Genomic DNA, 17,771 nt, shown 5'->3' with positions numbered 1-17,771 from the left:
TATGCAGTTGTATGTTCTCCGGCTCATAGCGACGCAATTACCACTGACTGAGCGGGAATGAAGCAAGTGACCTTTTCGGCAGAACGATGCTGTCTCCGTCTGTCCTTCGGAAGATGAGGCGCCTTTCTGTTATTTCATTGGAAAGACATACATCTCGCAGAAGCAGAACGCTCATTATGTGTGCGAGGGGTGCGGCTAAGCGTTTTGCAGGAGTCCGCATTGTGGCACCCACAAGGTCCCTGACCCCGAATTCCTGGCTTGGAATTCATACTTTGGTGGGAAGAACACAGCAAAACTTGATAGCATCAGTTCAGAACCACTAAAACTGTCTTTTCGGGGGGTCAAACGATCTATCAGTGATCAACTTCCCTTAGGGATCAATAGCAGTTTGGACATCATTCAAAACCAATAGGGTTTTTCCGATCACATGGAACAAAAGGACAACAAAAACATTGTTGATAGTTAGAAAGAAAGAGCAACTCAGGGCTTACTGTAAGTAGAGTCTTCCAGGGTTGAAACAGTTTCCTGATATACGTGATGACATTTCAAACAGTTGGTAGTACCGTTTCAAATTGTAATTATCGTCACTACGGTTTTTACTTGATCCAATGAGATGAATTAATTACAACGCCTGTAATGAATTACATTAGTAATTTAAGAGTCCCACCACTGTTAAACACAATGGTGTGTTGAGATACAAGTTGTACTCAAAACACCCGTATTGCAAATAATCTTTCCCCATTGAAATGAAATGCCATTAATCCATTCCAGCCTCCTCAAAAAAAAAACAAAAAAAAAACTGAACAAAAATTCTAAAAATAGCACTCCATAAGATTGCATTTTATAAAACATACAGTAATAAGAAATTAAACAGAACGTATAGAATTAAACAGTTTTTGCCGTATTTTTTGCTTCAATTCAGTGGACATCGTGCTGCTTTCTCTGGTGTGCACGCCCTTGGCCACCTGTGGGCAGTACAATACATATGGATTAAGGATGTCACAGCTTCTAAGTAAGCTGCAGTATTAGTCATTGTTCGCAAAGGTAAAGGAATACACAGTATGCCTGTAAATATTGATATATTTTCTGTCTCCATGTATTGCTCCACCGGTTTTGTTCAAATATCTGTTGCTTAAAGGGTTAGTTTCATTAGCCCATCTATGGCGTTTTGCATTGTTTGTTACCATTAACCAAAAGGGACTTTTTTTTTAAATACACACCATTTTCTCTTTGTTTTGTTTTGTTTTGTTTGAAAACTGCTGAGTGTTCTGAAGTGCGTTGAGGCCAAGTCACTCCCACCATACAGCGCTCGTATCTCGAGTTTTTGCTCACATGTCAAAGCAAAATAAATCGTCCGAACGACGGCTCGTATCTCCAAAAACGTGTCAGTCGGGTCATCATATTAAGTAAATTCCGTGACAAAATATCATGATAATTCCGATAATCGTGATGATTTTGGTCATGATATTTTCCTACAAATATGTGTCCTGACTGTTCAGCGATGCCTTTAAGTCACAGACAGTTGACTTTGCAGCACGTCTGTCAGTGCACAAGTCAAGCCTTGAAAAGTGATTTTTCTTGTTCGTTGGCTTCAAGCGGCGCACTCCATTCTAAGTATCTTATAATAAGCAGTTGGCTGACTTGTATATGATTCTGATTACGGTGCTGGGGCGCTGCTCTGTGTTTTGCTGTTTATCCTGGCCAGCCTCGAGCGTGCCCAGTTTAAATAATTGTGAGCTGGTTAAGTAACGCAGCATGAGAAAGTTGAGCATTCCAAGCCCGGCTATGACTGATGCAGTCCCCCCCTCCCCTTCTCTTTTTTCCTTCAGTCCGCCTCTTCTTCTTCTTCTTCTTCTTCTTCTTCTGATGTACATTTTTGCATTTCATTTTTTAGCTGACAGCGATAATTACACACTACTACTGTAACTTAAACTTTAATTCTGGTTTCTTACATCTGGGCATATATTTTTGTGGATTTAGCCTGCGTTTATACAGTAAAACGCTGGAGTAATCGCAGAAATAAAAAACTGCAGTCTAAATAAGCAAACATAAAGAAACACTTAACCACTTTAATTAGAATTTGTTCATTTAAAATAAAAAAATAAAACTTTCCCTCCACTTCCAGGGCAGTAAAATGTCTGTCTGGCTGACTTTGAGACAGTTGCAGGTAAAAAAAAAAAAAAAAAGTTTAAAGAGAGGTAAAAAGTTTTTCAGGGCAAGGAGCAAATTAAAGCAAGCACAAGAAGGGAATGTGGAGGAGCGAGATATGATTCAGCATTAAGACGGTGAAGTGTGGAACTGCATAAAGTTCTCTCATTTGCACAGCTTCTCTAATGCTGGTCAAGTACGGGTGCAGGAGCTCTCTCACACACAATTTCACAGGAACACAGTGTGATATTAACACATGACTGAGATGATTTTTTTTATGCCCCGCCAATTCCAAAAATAACACAATGAGTGTTCTTTTGAGAGAGCACACAAGATGGGATATGCAGTTTCCCACCTTTTGATGACATTTGGAAGTGCTGCTTCTTTTGCTCTTGGCTAAGCTGGGAAGAACATATTGAGGCCAGAGTGTTTGCTCTAATGAAGACAGGCGGGAATAGAAAAAGTTAGACCACCAGCAGTAAAGGTTTCCATTTTGTGGATCTGGAAAAATAATTCAATGGACAACAAAAATCAATTCCAAATGAACCGAAAAGTATGAATAACAACTCAATTATGCCAGTTATCTAAGGGACTTGCTTTACTTGCTTTAGTTTGGAATCGTCTGTTTCCCACTTCAAAATTGTGAAAAACACACCAAAACAAGACACTCCTGTACTAAATTATCAGCATGTACCGGTAAGCTGTTGACTGTGGTACAGAAACACATTTTATCTGAGGAGATTGCAGCCAGCACAAAAGTACCTGCCACAGCAAACTGGAGACTGTCGAATATATAACTGCAGTGTCCAGCGCAGAGCATGGTTAGCGTGTACGAGGTGTGTCAGAAAATATCCGGGATTGGTGTCACAAAAGACACGTTTTGAACACAAACTACAAACTACTGCATCACCATGACAACGCACATGCCTTGAGCATCTGACAGTTCCTGGCCCAGAAGAACGTGGAAGAACTGGATTAATCTCCCTAGTCACCTGAGTATCCAGGTCCATCTTATTTTTTTGCTGATTTGCAAGCTCAAGGCGATCATCAAGTGGACCCGTTTTGAAGATGACATCAAGATGGTTGTGACGACGGCGGAAGATCCCAGAGGAAACCTTCCATTAGTTCATGAAGGGCGAATAACTTTAGTAGTTTGTAGTGTGGATTTGAAATACAGCGGAAGCCCAATTTACGAACGCCTCAGTGTTTGAACTATTTACTAACCACAGACCAAACATAATATTGCCTGATGTTCACACCTCATCACAGTGTACAAAAGTTTTATTCATCCCTTTTGGTCCTGGGCGGTGCAGCCATTTTGGGCAAGCGGATCACTCTCAGCCACTCGTGTATCTCAGTGTTGCAGCTGCTACTTTGCTTATAGTGCTTCATTCGGTGCCTTTTTCTGTGTTTTTCGCCTTTATATGAATTATCTTCCATTTTGCTAGGTCAACTGCAATTGGCTGGCAACCAGTTCATGGTGTACCCCGCCTCCTGCCCGATGATAGCTGGGATAGGCTCCAGCACGCCCGCGACCCTCGTGTGGAGAAGCGGCTCAGAAAATGGATGGATGGATGGATGAATGCTTGGTCAATATGGGTTCAAGAAAAGCAACGGATAAGCGAGACAAGAAGGACGGACTCACTGTGACCCCTGTGCCAGTACGGAACCATTTAAAGCTAGCCATGGTTGGTTCAACAGATTTTAAAAAGCCAAGAAGTCGATTTTATTTGTTATTCTTCATAATTGTAACAAAGCTGTTGTTAAGGTTAAAGGGTTTTGTGATTTCCGACTCGCTATGAATGCACCGGAGGGACTCATGACAGTGTTTGGCTGCGAGTCAGCAGGGCACCTGCATATGAATGAGGAGGACAGTTCCACTTGTTGTTGTTCTTGTTAACTTTCGTAATAAAGACATTTCTGATAGATCCCCCTTGTCATGTTTGATTTACAGAACTGTATAGCATGATATTGTATATAAAACAGGAACTTTTAAATTTACAAGAGCCAATTGTCGAGAGGAGTAGGTAGGTACCAGACTAATCAAAACTATCGGCACAGAGCTTCGTCAAAGCCATTCAAACCAGTTTGGATTGGGACCAAATGCATAATCTCAAAGGTTACCATTGAGACACATGCATTATTCATTGGCAAATTAGGTAGCCAGCCATATCACAGTGTGCGTGTCACTGAGCGGCATAGAGGAAGTAGCACTGATAGGCACGGAGAGGGGGCTGAGCGAGCAATCATCAGCTGCAAGGAGTGTTCCTAAACTTGGCGTGAACACACAGTCCTGCGTACGCTAATGAAAAGAAGTGAGAAGAAAAAGGGCATGGTGGCAACAGCGAGTGAAAGCACATAAGTCAAGTCAGTTGGTCCTGTCATACTTGAGGAAACGATTGGGGATGAGTCCCTCAAATGGGAAAAGAGTACAGTACTTTACGGAAGATACAGCTACAGTTCATGTGTACAGGGCATCAGAATCCCTAAGAGTCCAAGTCAATATGGCGTGTTCCAGTCCAAACCTTTTTGTTATGAAGTGACTATGAGAATCACAGACAAAACATTAGGTTGAGTCCGATCCAACACTTAAAATGCAAAGCACTTTTACAAAGGAATTAATGCAGTATTGTATTCCTCTCAGGCCATTCTTTCCCAAAAGGTATAACTGCCTTACAGCATAAATGAATACCTCTGGCCATGTCATTATCATCTTCCCAAAGGCGGGTGATTATACATTGATGGGATGACGGCTAAGACTGAAAAAGGCTGACAGTGGCAAGCGAATCGTGGCACATTTTCCCCCTTCTGATAAAACACAAACGTTTCCCCCCTTTTATGCAGCACACAGCTGTCGGGAGAACTTTCATTCTTATCTGCGAGTGGCCTGATAACAAAAATCAAAGGAGCGACTCAAGGTTGAACTGTTGTTTCCTCACTTCCCCTCGCTCCCTATTGCTTCAGCTAAAGCCATTTTATCCTTCTTCCCATTCATAGTGTTACATTTTTTGAACAACAATAGAACGTTCATCTGGATGGTTTCAATTAGTTTCCATCTGCTTTATGCAGTTTATTGATATTAGAGACGGAGAGCCTTCAGATACAGGTCTGGGAAATACTGTTTTGGAGAGAAGGCAGAACACTGGGCCACAACCCATTCATCAATCATCAAGTCAGAGACATTCCTGCCGCAAATATTAAGTGACTCAATTTTACAAAGGCGCCATTATCGGCTATTAGACTGGGTGGCTACACGCACACTGGATTGTTGATGAGGATGTAATCACCCCACTGCATTGTTTGAATATATTTGAGGGCAGCAAATCCGTGTGTGTCGTACAGCTGCCATTATGCCTTTCTATCACCCGAAAGCACCACAGCCATTTCACATGGGCAAACTCTTCGTTCTCATTAAAAAGTGTCAGGGATTTACACTGCAGTATTGCCTCTGTTCTTTATTAGACAAGCAGCTTTGCAAGACCCAAAGCGGGTAAGATTGTTAAACACATTTATTAGAAGTCGAACGAGATATGTCAGGTTATTTGTCGTACACATTGGAGCAATTACGATATAGGAATGAATTACACTTTGCCTGTTTCTCAACATACATTGTGGAGTAGCTTTTTTAATTATGGCCGTTACCATGGGGTTGCGCTGATCTTGGCATCATATTTCTCCAAATACAGGATGTCCAAAAGTTACTATTAACTTCATAGTTTTCATTTCAAGTATCATTCAGCCACATGTGACGCCATCAGGATTTGACAGCCTATGCTTTGCAGTTTTTGTAAGCATGCCCACGGCTTGCTAAGTTCGTCTGACTGCAGTTCAGCACCAGTTTGAGAAGCGTTATGGTCGTCACACTGCTCCAATGTGTAGAACTTATACTATCCATGGCAAGTTTCCTGAAACAGGATCTGTTCTTGACAAACCACGCAGCAGAAGGTCTGCTTCTACCACCAGTGATGAAAACACCAAACTTCTAGAGCAGGTGTTAGCGCAAAACCAGGGAAAATTTATCCGGAGGGCTGCATAGGATTTCAGCATCAAGAAAAACTAAATTGAGCGGATGTTTCAAGGAGTGAGTGATAAAGCTGAACCTGTATTGACTTCAGGTTGTTCAAAGGCTTCAGGTGGAATATTATGGTGCTCAATAACATCAAGTCAGCACGGGTAAATCTTTATTACTTTACGAAGCATCCGCTAATTCGAGCTGAGTTCCAGTCCCCACAATGGTGCTGTGTAGACAAAGTTTCAGTCTGTATTTCTTGCACACTGATGATGATGATGATGATGATGATGATGACAAGTAGGGAGTCATCCATCAGGTTGTAAGGGTTTACTGTCGACCCATCGCTTTCAGAATGGAGCGGTGCTTAGTCTTCATTATTCAGGAAGGAAATGTTAATGTGTGAGTGTCGTAGCTACAGGCACTTTGTGTGTAGCTGGCATTAGAGGTAGTAGTAGTACCAGCATGAGCTTGTCATGGGATCAGTACAGCATGGGGTCAGGGTAGAAGCTTAATGCTACTGCATACACAAGCATTATCCTCTAAAGTTGCTGTGTACGTTCTTTTCAAAGAGTAGACCTTGAAAACACACGGATTGAATTTTTTTTCTTTTTTTAACTGCATGTGGACATAGTGCTCAAGCTCTCTCGTTTGGGAGGACAATTAGATCGCTTTTCCACACAATAGTGTGATGGAGGGAAGCGGGAAGTCCAAGCAAAACAAACGTGGGCTTGGGATTTTGCACGGTTTCGCTTAAACAAGCGTCATTTTCATTTAATTTCATTGCGTTCCCTCTTCAAATAGAGGGATAGTGAAAAAAAAAATAATTAATAAATAGCACCGATCCACAAAATGAGCATTATGTTTTCAGGATTGTTTGAAAAATCGTCTTTCTTACAATCGCCTATCTGAGCTTGTTACTGGGTATACAAAGAGTAATAGTAATCGTGTACCAACTGAGAGCAAAGTCAAGAGAGGAAAAGCAAGTAATAACCAGGAAACGACAATGATAAAATGGTATTAGGGGTTGTACAGACAATCGACTTGACTACTCCACAATGACGTTTAGTGCAGGACGTCCTCTAGTAGCTAATCATGTGGTTCTGGCTTGAGGAGGAGGCAGAGCCACTTGCAGTAACAGTGTGGTGAATAAAATAAGTATGTTGCATTTATTGATTTGAACTGTCTTGGATTTCTAAATGGGCAGCTTTGGTATAAATTATTCCAAAGCATTCCCTCCTGTGATTTGAATTTTAGTTCTATGTGTACTGAATCATATTAATGTCGTCATCAATGACTAGTCAACGTCAATTCGACTTTCATCACAATAGTGTCAACTTTAAAAATTGCGAAGTTGTGCAACCCCTACAGGGTATCAACATAATGAATAACTTTGAGTGTCTTAAGGATTTCCACGTTATTTCAACTGCAGTCAAATGCGCAAACTGGGTCAAAACTGGATAAATTGTATGTAATAACAAAGAGTTGTGGCTAGTCCAGGCTATACCCTGCCTCTCGCCTAAGTCAGCTCACCCACGGTATAGAAAATGGATGAATTGATGGATAGTTTCAGACATCGAAACCACTGAAAACTGAACCCTCCTTGGTATCATGCCACACCTGTGTTTGCATCCTACCTGTTTGGCGTTCAGGTCCTCCTTGGATTGCACGCTGGGGCTGCCAACCGGTGTGACGGGGGCACTGTGGCTGCCCCCTGCCAACACCGCGCGCACTGATGACAGCCACTTCATGACAGAATGAATAATTGAACAATTCCTGATTGGTATCCCTGCGAGGTCTGGAGCATGTCGCCGCTGCCTCGCACCGCACTGCTTACATGCTGACACAGATCTAACAAGCAGTAATACACACTAATCTGAAAAAGTCTACACACTACACACCACCACCCCACTTCGCACTGTAGCCTAGTGACACACAATCCTTTCCTCCCCCTCCATCACTCTGCTGCCATCTGTCACTTTCCCCAGTCACTTTGTCTTGTGGCTTTGCCCCGCTATCGCGCACCATCACTTTATCGAAGACGTTCATACTACTGTCCTACAGGCACGCACACCTCCTGCTGTGTCACATGGCTGTCAGACAGACCAGGGGATTAATCCAAACGACACCGACGATGGATTGAAGTGTGTGTGCGCTTGATTGAAATTGCAGGAAGTGGGCACTGTCATCTTTAGCACTTTTTTAGTGTATTAAATTTGCGCTTGAACATGATTATGAGGTGGTGTTATGTTCATGTTAGTTTGCAATGTTATGTGAGAGCAATATAATGTATAATGCTAACATGAATGATACAGTGTTTGGTAACTACAGCTTTTTTCTAAATTTCCTGAAAAGTAGCAACTTTGGATCAGTGAGGATTCTGCCCGAAAGCAACGATATGCTTGACTCACACAGTTCAGTAAAAATCATGATGTCCTTCAAGGTTATGAGTGCTGTTTATGAGTATTAGAATGATTATAGATGCAAAATAAGCTCTTTTATGCCACTGAACAGCTAGCTGCCAGTCAAAGCATGCCAATTGAATTCTACAAACACAACATATGAAACTGGACCAAGTAATGGAAAAAGTGTAGAAAACTGACTGTTAAAGCATCTAAATATGGTAAAAACACACACAGATTGGTTTATTGCTCCCTTTTGGGGGCCCCCATATGACTTCATATGCTCTATGATAGCAGTACAATACAATATTGATAAGATCATGGATTTCCATAGTTTCTTCTGATCCCTGCATACAAAATAGCTTCCATGCCAAATGACATGTACAAGAGGAACAAGAAAAAGAGGTCGAGGCAGTAAACAGCAGCACACAGAATACTCAGAGTCAAGCATATACTTATATCTAAGTCTATACGAGCAAACCACGCTCCCAGCCCACAACACAGCCTTTTAAATTCTAAAATGACAGTCCCGCAGACGACAGTGCCCCGTGGAAACGAATGTCACAGTGTTGTACCACTCTGAAAGCGGATAATTCCCCGTAGGGCTTGGTGAGAGGTCGGCTGGAATTGCGGCCGGCTCGGAAGCCACCCTTTCCGAGTGGGAAATGTTTCCCGCTCGGCCTAGCGCCCTGGCTGTGAGGGGCATGGACATATGCGACGGAAAGGCGTTTGCCCCCGCTGGTGTCTGTGTGATACCGGTGGGGACACGGGCCCAGATTAATCTCTTAATCCCTGGTCTCAGCGGGCCGCTCGGATGTAACGTGGTGTGACAAGCCTTGCCATTGAGTCAAACGTTGAGGAAGCAAAAGCGGACAGACAAAAGCAAGTAGAATGCAGACCAGGTGGGGAAAAAAAACATTTTGAATGGTACACTGAATGTTAGATAAGAATAAAAAAAATGGATCAGATCAAGATGAAACATGGTTTGATGTTGAACAGGGTGTCCTTTACCGCGAGTGACAGACTCGTATTAAATTATAATCAACAAGTGACTCAAACTGCAGCAGTTTAGCCTGCGGACTAGCCTGAGGGCAAAGATGTTTGACATGTTGATGGAGAGGGACAGAATTCTGAGCCACTCGGAATTATCCTCAAAGAGGATTGCACGAAAAGATACACACCATAGAAAGAAGCAACACATGGTATGAAAGATAATTAGTATCCTGGTATTAATGACCTCTGATGGCATGCCAATAAAAACAAAAGCGATTTAAAGTAAATGAGAGAAGGAAAAGAACCGACTTATGAATGCTTGGAGCCGCACATGTTGGAACTCCTCCACATTCTTTCCTGCTCACACATCGCTCACATTTTGTAACTGCTCACTTTTTGAAGCCCAAGATGCATTGGTCGCCACTTTTTAGCCAGCTCCTCTGAGCGACACTTGAGAAATGCAAGAGGTTTTTTGTGAAAACATATTGGTGGGAGAGAGGCATTAAAGCAAACTCCCAGAAGGCTGAAAAAGGGGCTTTTCCAAAGTGGGGCCTGACACCGGAGCCCCGCTGTGGGACGCCACAATGCAATTCAGAACAACTACAAAACACTCAAAAGCTCTTACACATGTTGGAGTGTTGAGTGAGACACTTGCGTAGCAATAAGGACGAAAAGCACAGGGGGCTTGTTTTGATTGAAGAGTCTTATGGCTGTTAGCAAGATTTCCCCAAAAAACAAAAAAACTGAAAACATTGAGAGTCAGATGCATTTACTCAAGGAAGAAACAGTTTGGCATCGATCTGCAAAAGGTGTCGCTTGAAGGATGTACAGGGTGTTCCGAAAATTTCAAATTCTCGCTCAAAAGATCTCAAAGTCAACAAAATGTATAAACTCTTTTTAAACTGTCAACTTTTTTTCTTTTTTCAGGGTGAAGAATGATCTTCATTTGCAATAAAAAGCCATTTTGTGTGTTAGGATATAAAATGACAATCAAAACAAGTGTGTGCAGTGTGCATCTTCAAGAAATGTATACAATTACGGAACACAAATTTGGACATGGCCCAAAAAAATAATCATAGACGAAGGCAAATTGATCAAATTAATCTTTTAATTGTTCAGCATTAAGCCGAATTTCATTTGCCGAGGACAGTGTGGTACGAATACTACTTGTGGTACGTGGGCTCTCTCTCGTTGTACGCCAAAGAATCATAAATAAAAATACAATTTACGATATTTAAAACACAAAGAGGATTGAGCTTACAGCTATTCATACAGCCTGTTTCAAACTTTTTTAAATCTAGTGCAGTAAAATCTTTAAGTGCAGTTTAGTTGTATTTAACTTTTAAGTATAATACATTTGCCGTTCATCTTTAACTGTTTGTTTTCAAAAATGTACAAAAAAGTACAATTTTTATCTCACTCTTATGTGCAATACATTTCAATCAAATCATGAAGTAGTTTTTTTAGTTCCGCATTGTTAAGAGCTGTATTAATGTTCAAACTCTGCACAATGCTTACAATAAAAAATATCGTTTTTAGGAATTCAACTTCTTAGTTTTGATGAAGAGGTCCTATGTTACTGTATCTTAATGTTGGTTATTATGCTGGTACTTGTATTTTTAGGTGGTACTTGGTGTTAAAAGTGAATGAATGAATGAATTTGTACTTTGAGTAACACCCTGCATTTTCACTTTTGCCTGTTACAGTCGCCCTACATTGGGGCCATCTGATGTTCAAGCTCATTCATTGGTATTCTGGCATAATTCAGCTTTTCAAGAGAATTTTAAGTATGAGATGTCTTGAGTTTGCCCAAAATGAAACAATATGAGTCTTTTTTTTTCCCCACAGAACAAGTTCCCATCGTCTGTCCATCTTTGTTCATAACCGCTGTTTCAATCGTTTAACATTTAAGAGGAAACAGGCAATAAATGATAGGGCAATAAATCCGTTTTATCGCCTCGTGACAAATGTAATAATATTAATAATACTCTGCATCACAATCTAAGGATGCTTGTGTCTGCAATGCATCTCACTTTAAGCGTGACAATATTGACGAGTCAAATGGATAGAACGAACATTCCAATACAACGGGACCTTGATGAGGAAGAGGAGAGAACTGCTGGTGCAGTGGAGCGAAGCTTGGCCGCAGTTTTGGATGGCCTCTCTCATCCGCTGCCAAAAGATCCAGAGGCCACCGGGACATTGAAATGTTTTTGTAATATATTTTTGTTGGAATGGGACAGATGTAAACAATTATGGAGCAAAATGTTGGTGATCGTTGCGAGGAAACCGGAGGGAAATGAGCTCCCCTTCTGAATTCTCTCCACAGTTTTAGCATGAATTGACACGCACGAAAAGGACCGCCTTCGTAGCGCCTTGTGCATCACAGGCTTTGGCTCACTGCACCATTTATAGGTGTGCGCGCGCGTGTGTGTGTGTGTGTGTGTGACCACCACAGTGAAGGCAGTCAAAATCACCCGCCTCTTTTTTCTCTTTTGAATTGTGTCAATCAAGAGTGTTCTTAGTTGCAGATGGGGGAGTGGGGGGGGTAAATCATACTGTTGAACATTTAAGAGGAATACAGATGTTATACAAATACATGATTTGCATTCTGCCTTAGAGAGACCATATTTCAGTATGATGTAGCGTAGTTCTACACCACTAAAGCAACCAATAATAAACATTGTTAAACAAGTACCCGTCTGACAGTATCAAAACTGGACATTTTTCTGTGTGAAGGCAGGGCTTTTGATTGCACGGGTGTACCTGTTACTATTGACTTTTCAATCATGCCTTCAAACAGAAATACTACAATTTGCATTTAGCAGTACTGTGAACTGCCTATTTGTAGTTCCCTATTCACAAATTCACAGAAAAAAAAACCTTTTCACATTTTTCTCAATTCTTTCTGTATTGCCCTAGGTGCCACAAGTTGGCACCAAAGCCCGAGCTAGCATTGTGTCAAAGAAGTATATTGACATGACACATCTTGACTAAGAGATCATGATCTTTGTGGGGAGGAGCTAAGTTTAGCCTGGCTTGTTAGCTGAGATTGTGGAGAGTTCTCGCATCATGTGTGTGTTTTTGCTGTGCTGAGTGGCAATTAACTCATTCACCGTCAGTCAGTTATTCTTAAAGCAGAGTCCCCATATTGCCAGCCATTTTAGAGCATTTTGACCAAACGTCCAAGACCCACAGAATATTGTGTTCTGTGATAATATATGCACCAACAGAAAGAGTACATTCTCCTCTTTCAGCAGGAAAAAAGCTTGTTTCAGTTCTTTTTTAATAAGCAGTAGAACAAGGGTTGGTTTCACCAAAAACTGGTTTCCAACCAAAAAGCAGAGAAAACTTTTTTGTGAAAAAAAAAAAACATGTCAAGCAGAACAGGAACTTTGATACTCATAATTTGTGTTTTGTAACACCTCAAAAGTATAAAACAACAAAAACATGACTGAAAAAGGGCTACTGATGGCAAACAAAAAAAAGTATTTACAATATATACAACTATAAATTGTGCCATGGGCAACACTGACTTCAGTGGCTTTTAACTCCATAAACTGCCACATCTTTTCTTACAATTGCGACACACACTATACTACCTATCATCACACATACTCCGATAGCTAATCTTTAGCTTCAACTGTTCACGCATTAAATGCAGTGGATGTTTATAATAGATTTGTCAAGTCCGTACATTTTTCAACGGGTAGGCATGGAAGATGGTCTCACCGAGCTTGTCTGTGAAATTCAGGTTGGTAAACGACTTTCATTACTAACAGATACCTGTAGATATGCATTGCTTTGGATTTGAGATCAGCACAGCATTTATTTTTTAGAGTAATGTTGTATGATGAGTTTGAAATGATATTAAAGTGTTTTGGGATCACAGTTTGTGGTACATTTATATTCCAATACGTGTTTTTTCACATTTAAGGTAGGCAATTTAACCACATTTAACCACTAGTGCAGCATGCTGCACTAGTGGTTAGCACGTCTACCTCACAGTTCTAAAGTTTGGGATTTGCATGGGGTTGCCCTCATGCATGTTTGGCTCATTGAAGACTCTAAATTGCCCATAGCTGTGAATGTGAGTGTGAACGCTGGTTTGCATAGGTACGCTGGTTGGGGACCCGTCCAGGGCCCAATGTCAGCTGGGATAAGCCACAGCTTCCCCAAAGGAGGGCAAGCACTGTAGAAAATTGATGGTCAACAATCGCTAAAAAGACAAAAGTTATGAAACTATCGGCGATCCCAAAAAAAGCAGGGGTTCCTTTCATCTCCTCAAGTGGCTGCTGAGCACAACACTTTCCCGGAATAGATTTGAGTAATGACTCCCCCATGCTGCCTGAATAATTCCTCCTCAATTTCCCCCCCAAATCAAAATAGAAACATGGACTCTTTTATATAGGCTATGTGCTCTAAAAAGGGAATAGGCTTGCATCCAGGCAACCAGACGTTTCGACATGGAAGTACAAGGCGGAGTTGACTGACACTTGGTGTGTGTTGGCACGACTTTGAAAAGTAAAACAACGCCAGCCAGTGCGATTCAAATTGCCAAAGACACTCAGCAGGAGGTGCGTATATCAACCTACAAAAGCATGCAAGCTCACAGTTGTCAAAGGTAACAGGGAGAAGTGTCACAACAGAGGACAACAACACTACGGCATTGTTTCCCTGCCAACTTGTTTCCTGACACCGATAAAGCTTTGACGGTAAATCAGATCTGATTGAGAGGACGAATCATGCCGTCTGACAGGCGTGCGTCCTGTGCTGTTGATAGAATGGATTGCAAAAAAATGTTGGGCAGCTATCACACCATGAACACTAAAATGCTGTGTGGCTACAATTTTGGTCCAGTAGTTCAAATTCAACTGTTCAAGACCCGCTGTACATCAAGCGACACGGCCGAACACAACTGAACTGGACAGTCACAAAAACAAAAAGAAAAACGAAAAGAAGAACAATGACACACACCCGTACACCAGGCAATTGACCCTCTCACATATCACCAACTTGCTGCAAGGGAGAAACTGCAAACACTGTGGTTCTGCTCGAAAACGTATGCCGTTCTATACCGTATTATTTTTCATCAAACCACAAACAACATGGTGCAATTGTCAAGGAAGAGGCAGATTGTCCTCGGCAACATAACCAAATTATAATAATATAAAGAGAGGAAAGAGGCGAGAAATAAAGAAGAGAGTATGCATTTTGGTGACACTCTCCATGCTTCGCTTTGTAGCCCCAGGTACATATGAAATTACAAATATAGTTAAGTATTATTGTAAAACTGAATATACAGTATATAAACTGTATATACTGTATTGGTACGGCTTGGCGGCCGATGGCCAGATGTCACTTTGTTCCTAGAAACCCATTTTTTTGTTGTGGAAGCTCATGTGATAAGAAATGGCATTTTTGATTGCTCAATGTTTGGTTGCCACTTTGCTTATTGAGGGATAATCCATGATGTGCAGTGCATGGTAAATAATAACCTTGCAAATTGTCAAGTTACAATAGTATATTTTTACCCTTAAAAATTACCAACTGTGCCCTGTTGTGCTCTCGTGCACCATCATTACTACTTATGACATTGCAAGCCTGCAAATGTTACAGTTCTCTACCACAGAGCCCATGGCGAAAGCCAAATGTATCATGGTCCCTTTTACCACATTGCGGAAGCAATAGACAAAATGATTTTATTGCAGTTTTAACTCGGACTAAACTTGTCCCGTTTCCCCACAACTTCTGAACCTTTGGAGTGTTTTACTGGCAGTAGTCTCATTCTGGCAACCAAAATGGCCTCGCAGACTCAAAAACATGCACTGATACAGTTTAAAACTTGTGGTTGAGTGTCCTTTGTGCATCTCCGAAAGTTAATGGATTTTTAAGTGAAGCTGGTGACTCAAAATCTCAGTCCGCGGCAGCAATTTACTGTAGGTGAATCATCATCTTTTCTGTTTTGGTCATTCATTTAGTTAAAGAGGCAGGGATTCCCCTCACTATTCGTGTCTCTTTGAGCCATTCAGGCATTTATGTGGCATGCAGGCTATTGCCAATCAATCAATAAAGAACAAACAGCCCGACATCTGCTGTGGCTTTTGGTGAAAGCGTGCCAATAGGCCCTCAAAGCTAACTCTAACGCTTTTATCATTCCCATGAAAGGCTGCCTTTGGTGCTGGGATCGAAAAATAAAGGGGGATTAAAAACATCATAAAAAAATCCTAATCCACGGGCTGGTCACAAACAATCAGATGTAATGTCAGCGGTGCGCCGAGGCATCAAAAATGACATCAATTGATACAGCAGGAACAGACAGGACTCATAATTCTCTCAACTGTTAAAAACAGACACCATCATTATATAGCAGCCATAACTGCAATTATGGGAAGCAGAAAACAGTCTGGAGTTGAAATGCCAATGGTGTCACCTAACCAATCAGTCAAAATCCGCACATGAAGTAGTTTCTCGTAGGTGTCTGGCTTGCACTGTAGGCCTACAGCCAAACGTTTTGCCACTATTACTGTAAGAACAGAATCGAGGGATCACAAAAGACACTTTCGGGAGTCCAGTAAATTAGAGAGCCAAGGCTTAAGAGCAGCTGTAATGTGGCTCTATGCGGCCCAACAAAAGCAACGCGCAGAGACGCCAAGAGCCAAGATGGATGCTGATGCTGGTCTGACAGACCGCTGTCATGAGGTCACAGACTAAACAAGGACAAACCACTTACTGAAACCTGTCCAAGTGTGATAACTACTGTTGGAAAAACATCTGTTGTTTTGCAACATGGCTTGCTCGGTTTTTCTTTTTGTTTGCTTTGAGGTGGTATTAAATTTGAGATCCTGAATGCAGAGGATCAACTGGCCATTTTGGTGTCGCGGGTGAGAGCAGTTGCAGAAGTTTCCCAGCTGCGGGCTGAAGCTGTCGGCCCCGCACTGTAGTTTAGGGCTTGTGAGTGGAACGCCATTAAAGCGCCATTTGCAGGGGCACAGTTGGGAAGCATGCAAGCGCCATACATCAGATCCCAATGGAGATGTTTCTCAGGAATCATGGTTCTTTCTTTCCACTTTGTTCCCACAATGTCTATTTGCCTGCTATATTCTGCATTTCAGTTGACAGAGCAACTTTTTGACTGACCGTAAACAGGTTGGACGGGGCTCTGGATCAGCAAAAGATTGTCAGTTATGCTTGACAGTTGAAACGGCATCTACAAAATCTGACATTTTAGTCAATATTTTGATGCCCCTAGCTTTGATTATCAATACATATAGGCAGGCTTTTCTTCTTAGTGTGTATGCAAATGAAAAAATAAATAAATAATAGCATGACTAAATGGGCACAATGTGAAGGGTCAACACAGTGGGAGCTAATCTTTTCCAAGACTGAGCCGCTAAAATATGTTAGTCCAAGTCAGAACAAGGCAAATCTAGCCCATGTGTGCAAGGACTACAGTCAAAAATTAGAAGATTTGCATCCACATCACTTATCCTGTTCAGGGTCACAGAGAACAAAGATGAGCCTAGTTCTTTTTTTAAATTCTATAGTGTTTCTCACCTTCTTTATCATATGGCTGGCACTTAGAACTTTCAGTCGTAAGTTGTTTAAAAGGGATTTAACAGACGGCAAGGTGAATTCCACAATGCGAGCTTTTAATAAAAACTCAAAGCAATAACAAGCCCTCCCATCTGCTTGGCAAAACTGGGACAAGTTAGAGAAACGTCGGCGTAACATCCTGTCAAAAGTCAGGCCTTCCAAATAAAAGCATACTATTATAATAACAGTTTCCCAACACTTTCTTTGGGTAATGCATGATCGAGTCATGGGATTTTTTTTTTTTTATTCGAAAAATGAGCAGAAAACCCGGTATGAAAACCGGGACAAAATTTGTTCCAAAAATAGTTGAAAACTGAATCATACGAAAACTAGGGCATACAAAAACCGCGGTTCCAATGTACTGGATTTAACTCTACTGTACTCTTTTCCAATCAAAATGATACTTTTGCTGCAAAGGCTGAGCTACTGTTGTCCTTAGAAGAGAGATAAATCAACACTGAATAATTACAAATAGTGATTATACTTAAAAGCCTAAAGATGTCAATGACCATAAAAAAACCTGAATCACTCAGTCATTACTTTATTTCACTAGCATCATTTCACCATTGTAAATGCTGCTATTAAGCCACAATGAGGACACAAAATGCTCCCACGATCGATTC

At 41.3% G+C, this 17,771-nt stretch overlaps 1 protein-coding gene across 2 annotated transcripts in view; it reads right to left on the bottom strand.

Annotated features, from left to right (window-relative positions):
• nav3 (neuron navigator 3) overlaps positions 1-17,771 on the bottom strand; it is a 240,426-nt gene that overhangs the window by 141,029 nt on the left and 81,626 nt on the right. The window contains exon 1 of one of the 2 annotated variants that reach the window (XM_061761828.1): positions 7,795-7,929. The exons of the other annotated variant lie outside the window; for it this stretch is intronic. Coding sequence (XP_061617812.1) covers positions 7,795-7,908 — 114 coding nt within the window. The 5' untranslated portion in view covers positions 7,909-7,929. Of the gene's footprint in view, positions 1-7,794; positions 7,930-17,771 lie in introns of those variants that run through there. 2 annotated transcript variants of the gene reach the window in all.

Source organism: Phyllopteryx taeniolatus, chromosome 22 (assembly GCF_024500385.1).
Source record: "Phyllopteryx taeniolatus isolate TA_2022b chromosome 22, UOR_Ptae_1.2, whole genome shotgun sequence".
Taxonomy (NCBI): Eukaryota; Metazoa; Chordata; class Actinopteri; order Syngnathiformes; family Syngnathidae; genus Phyllopteryx; species Phyllopteryx taeniolatus.
The sequence above is the reverse complement of the archived record's forward strand: the minus strand, read 5'-3'. Positions and strand labels throughout refer to the sequence as shown.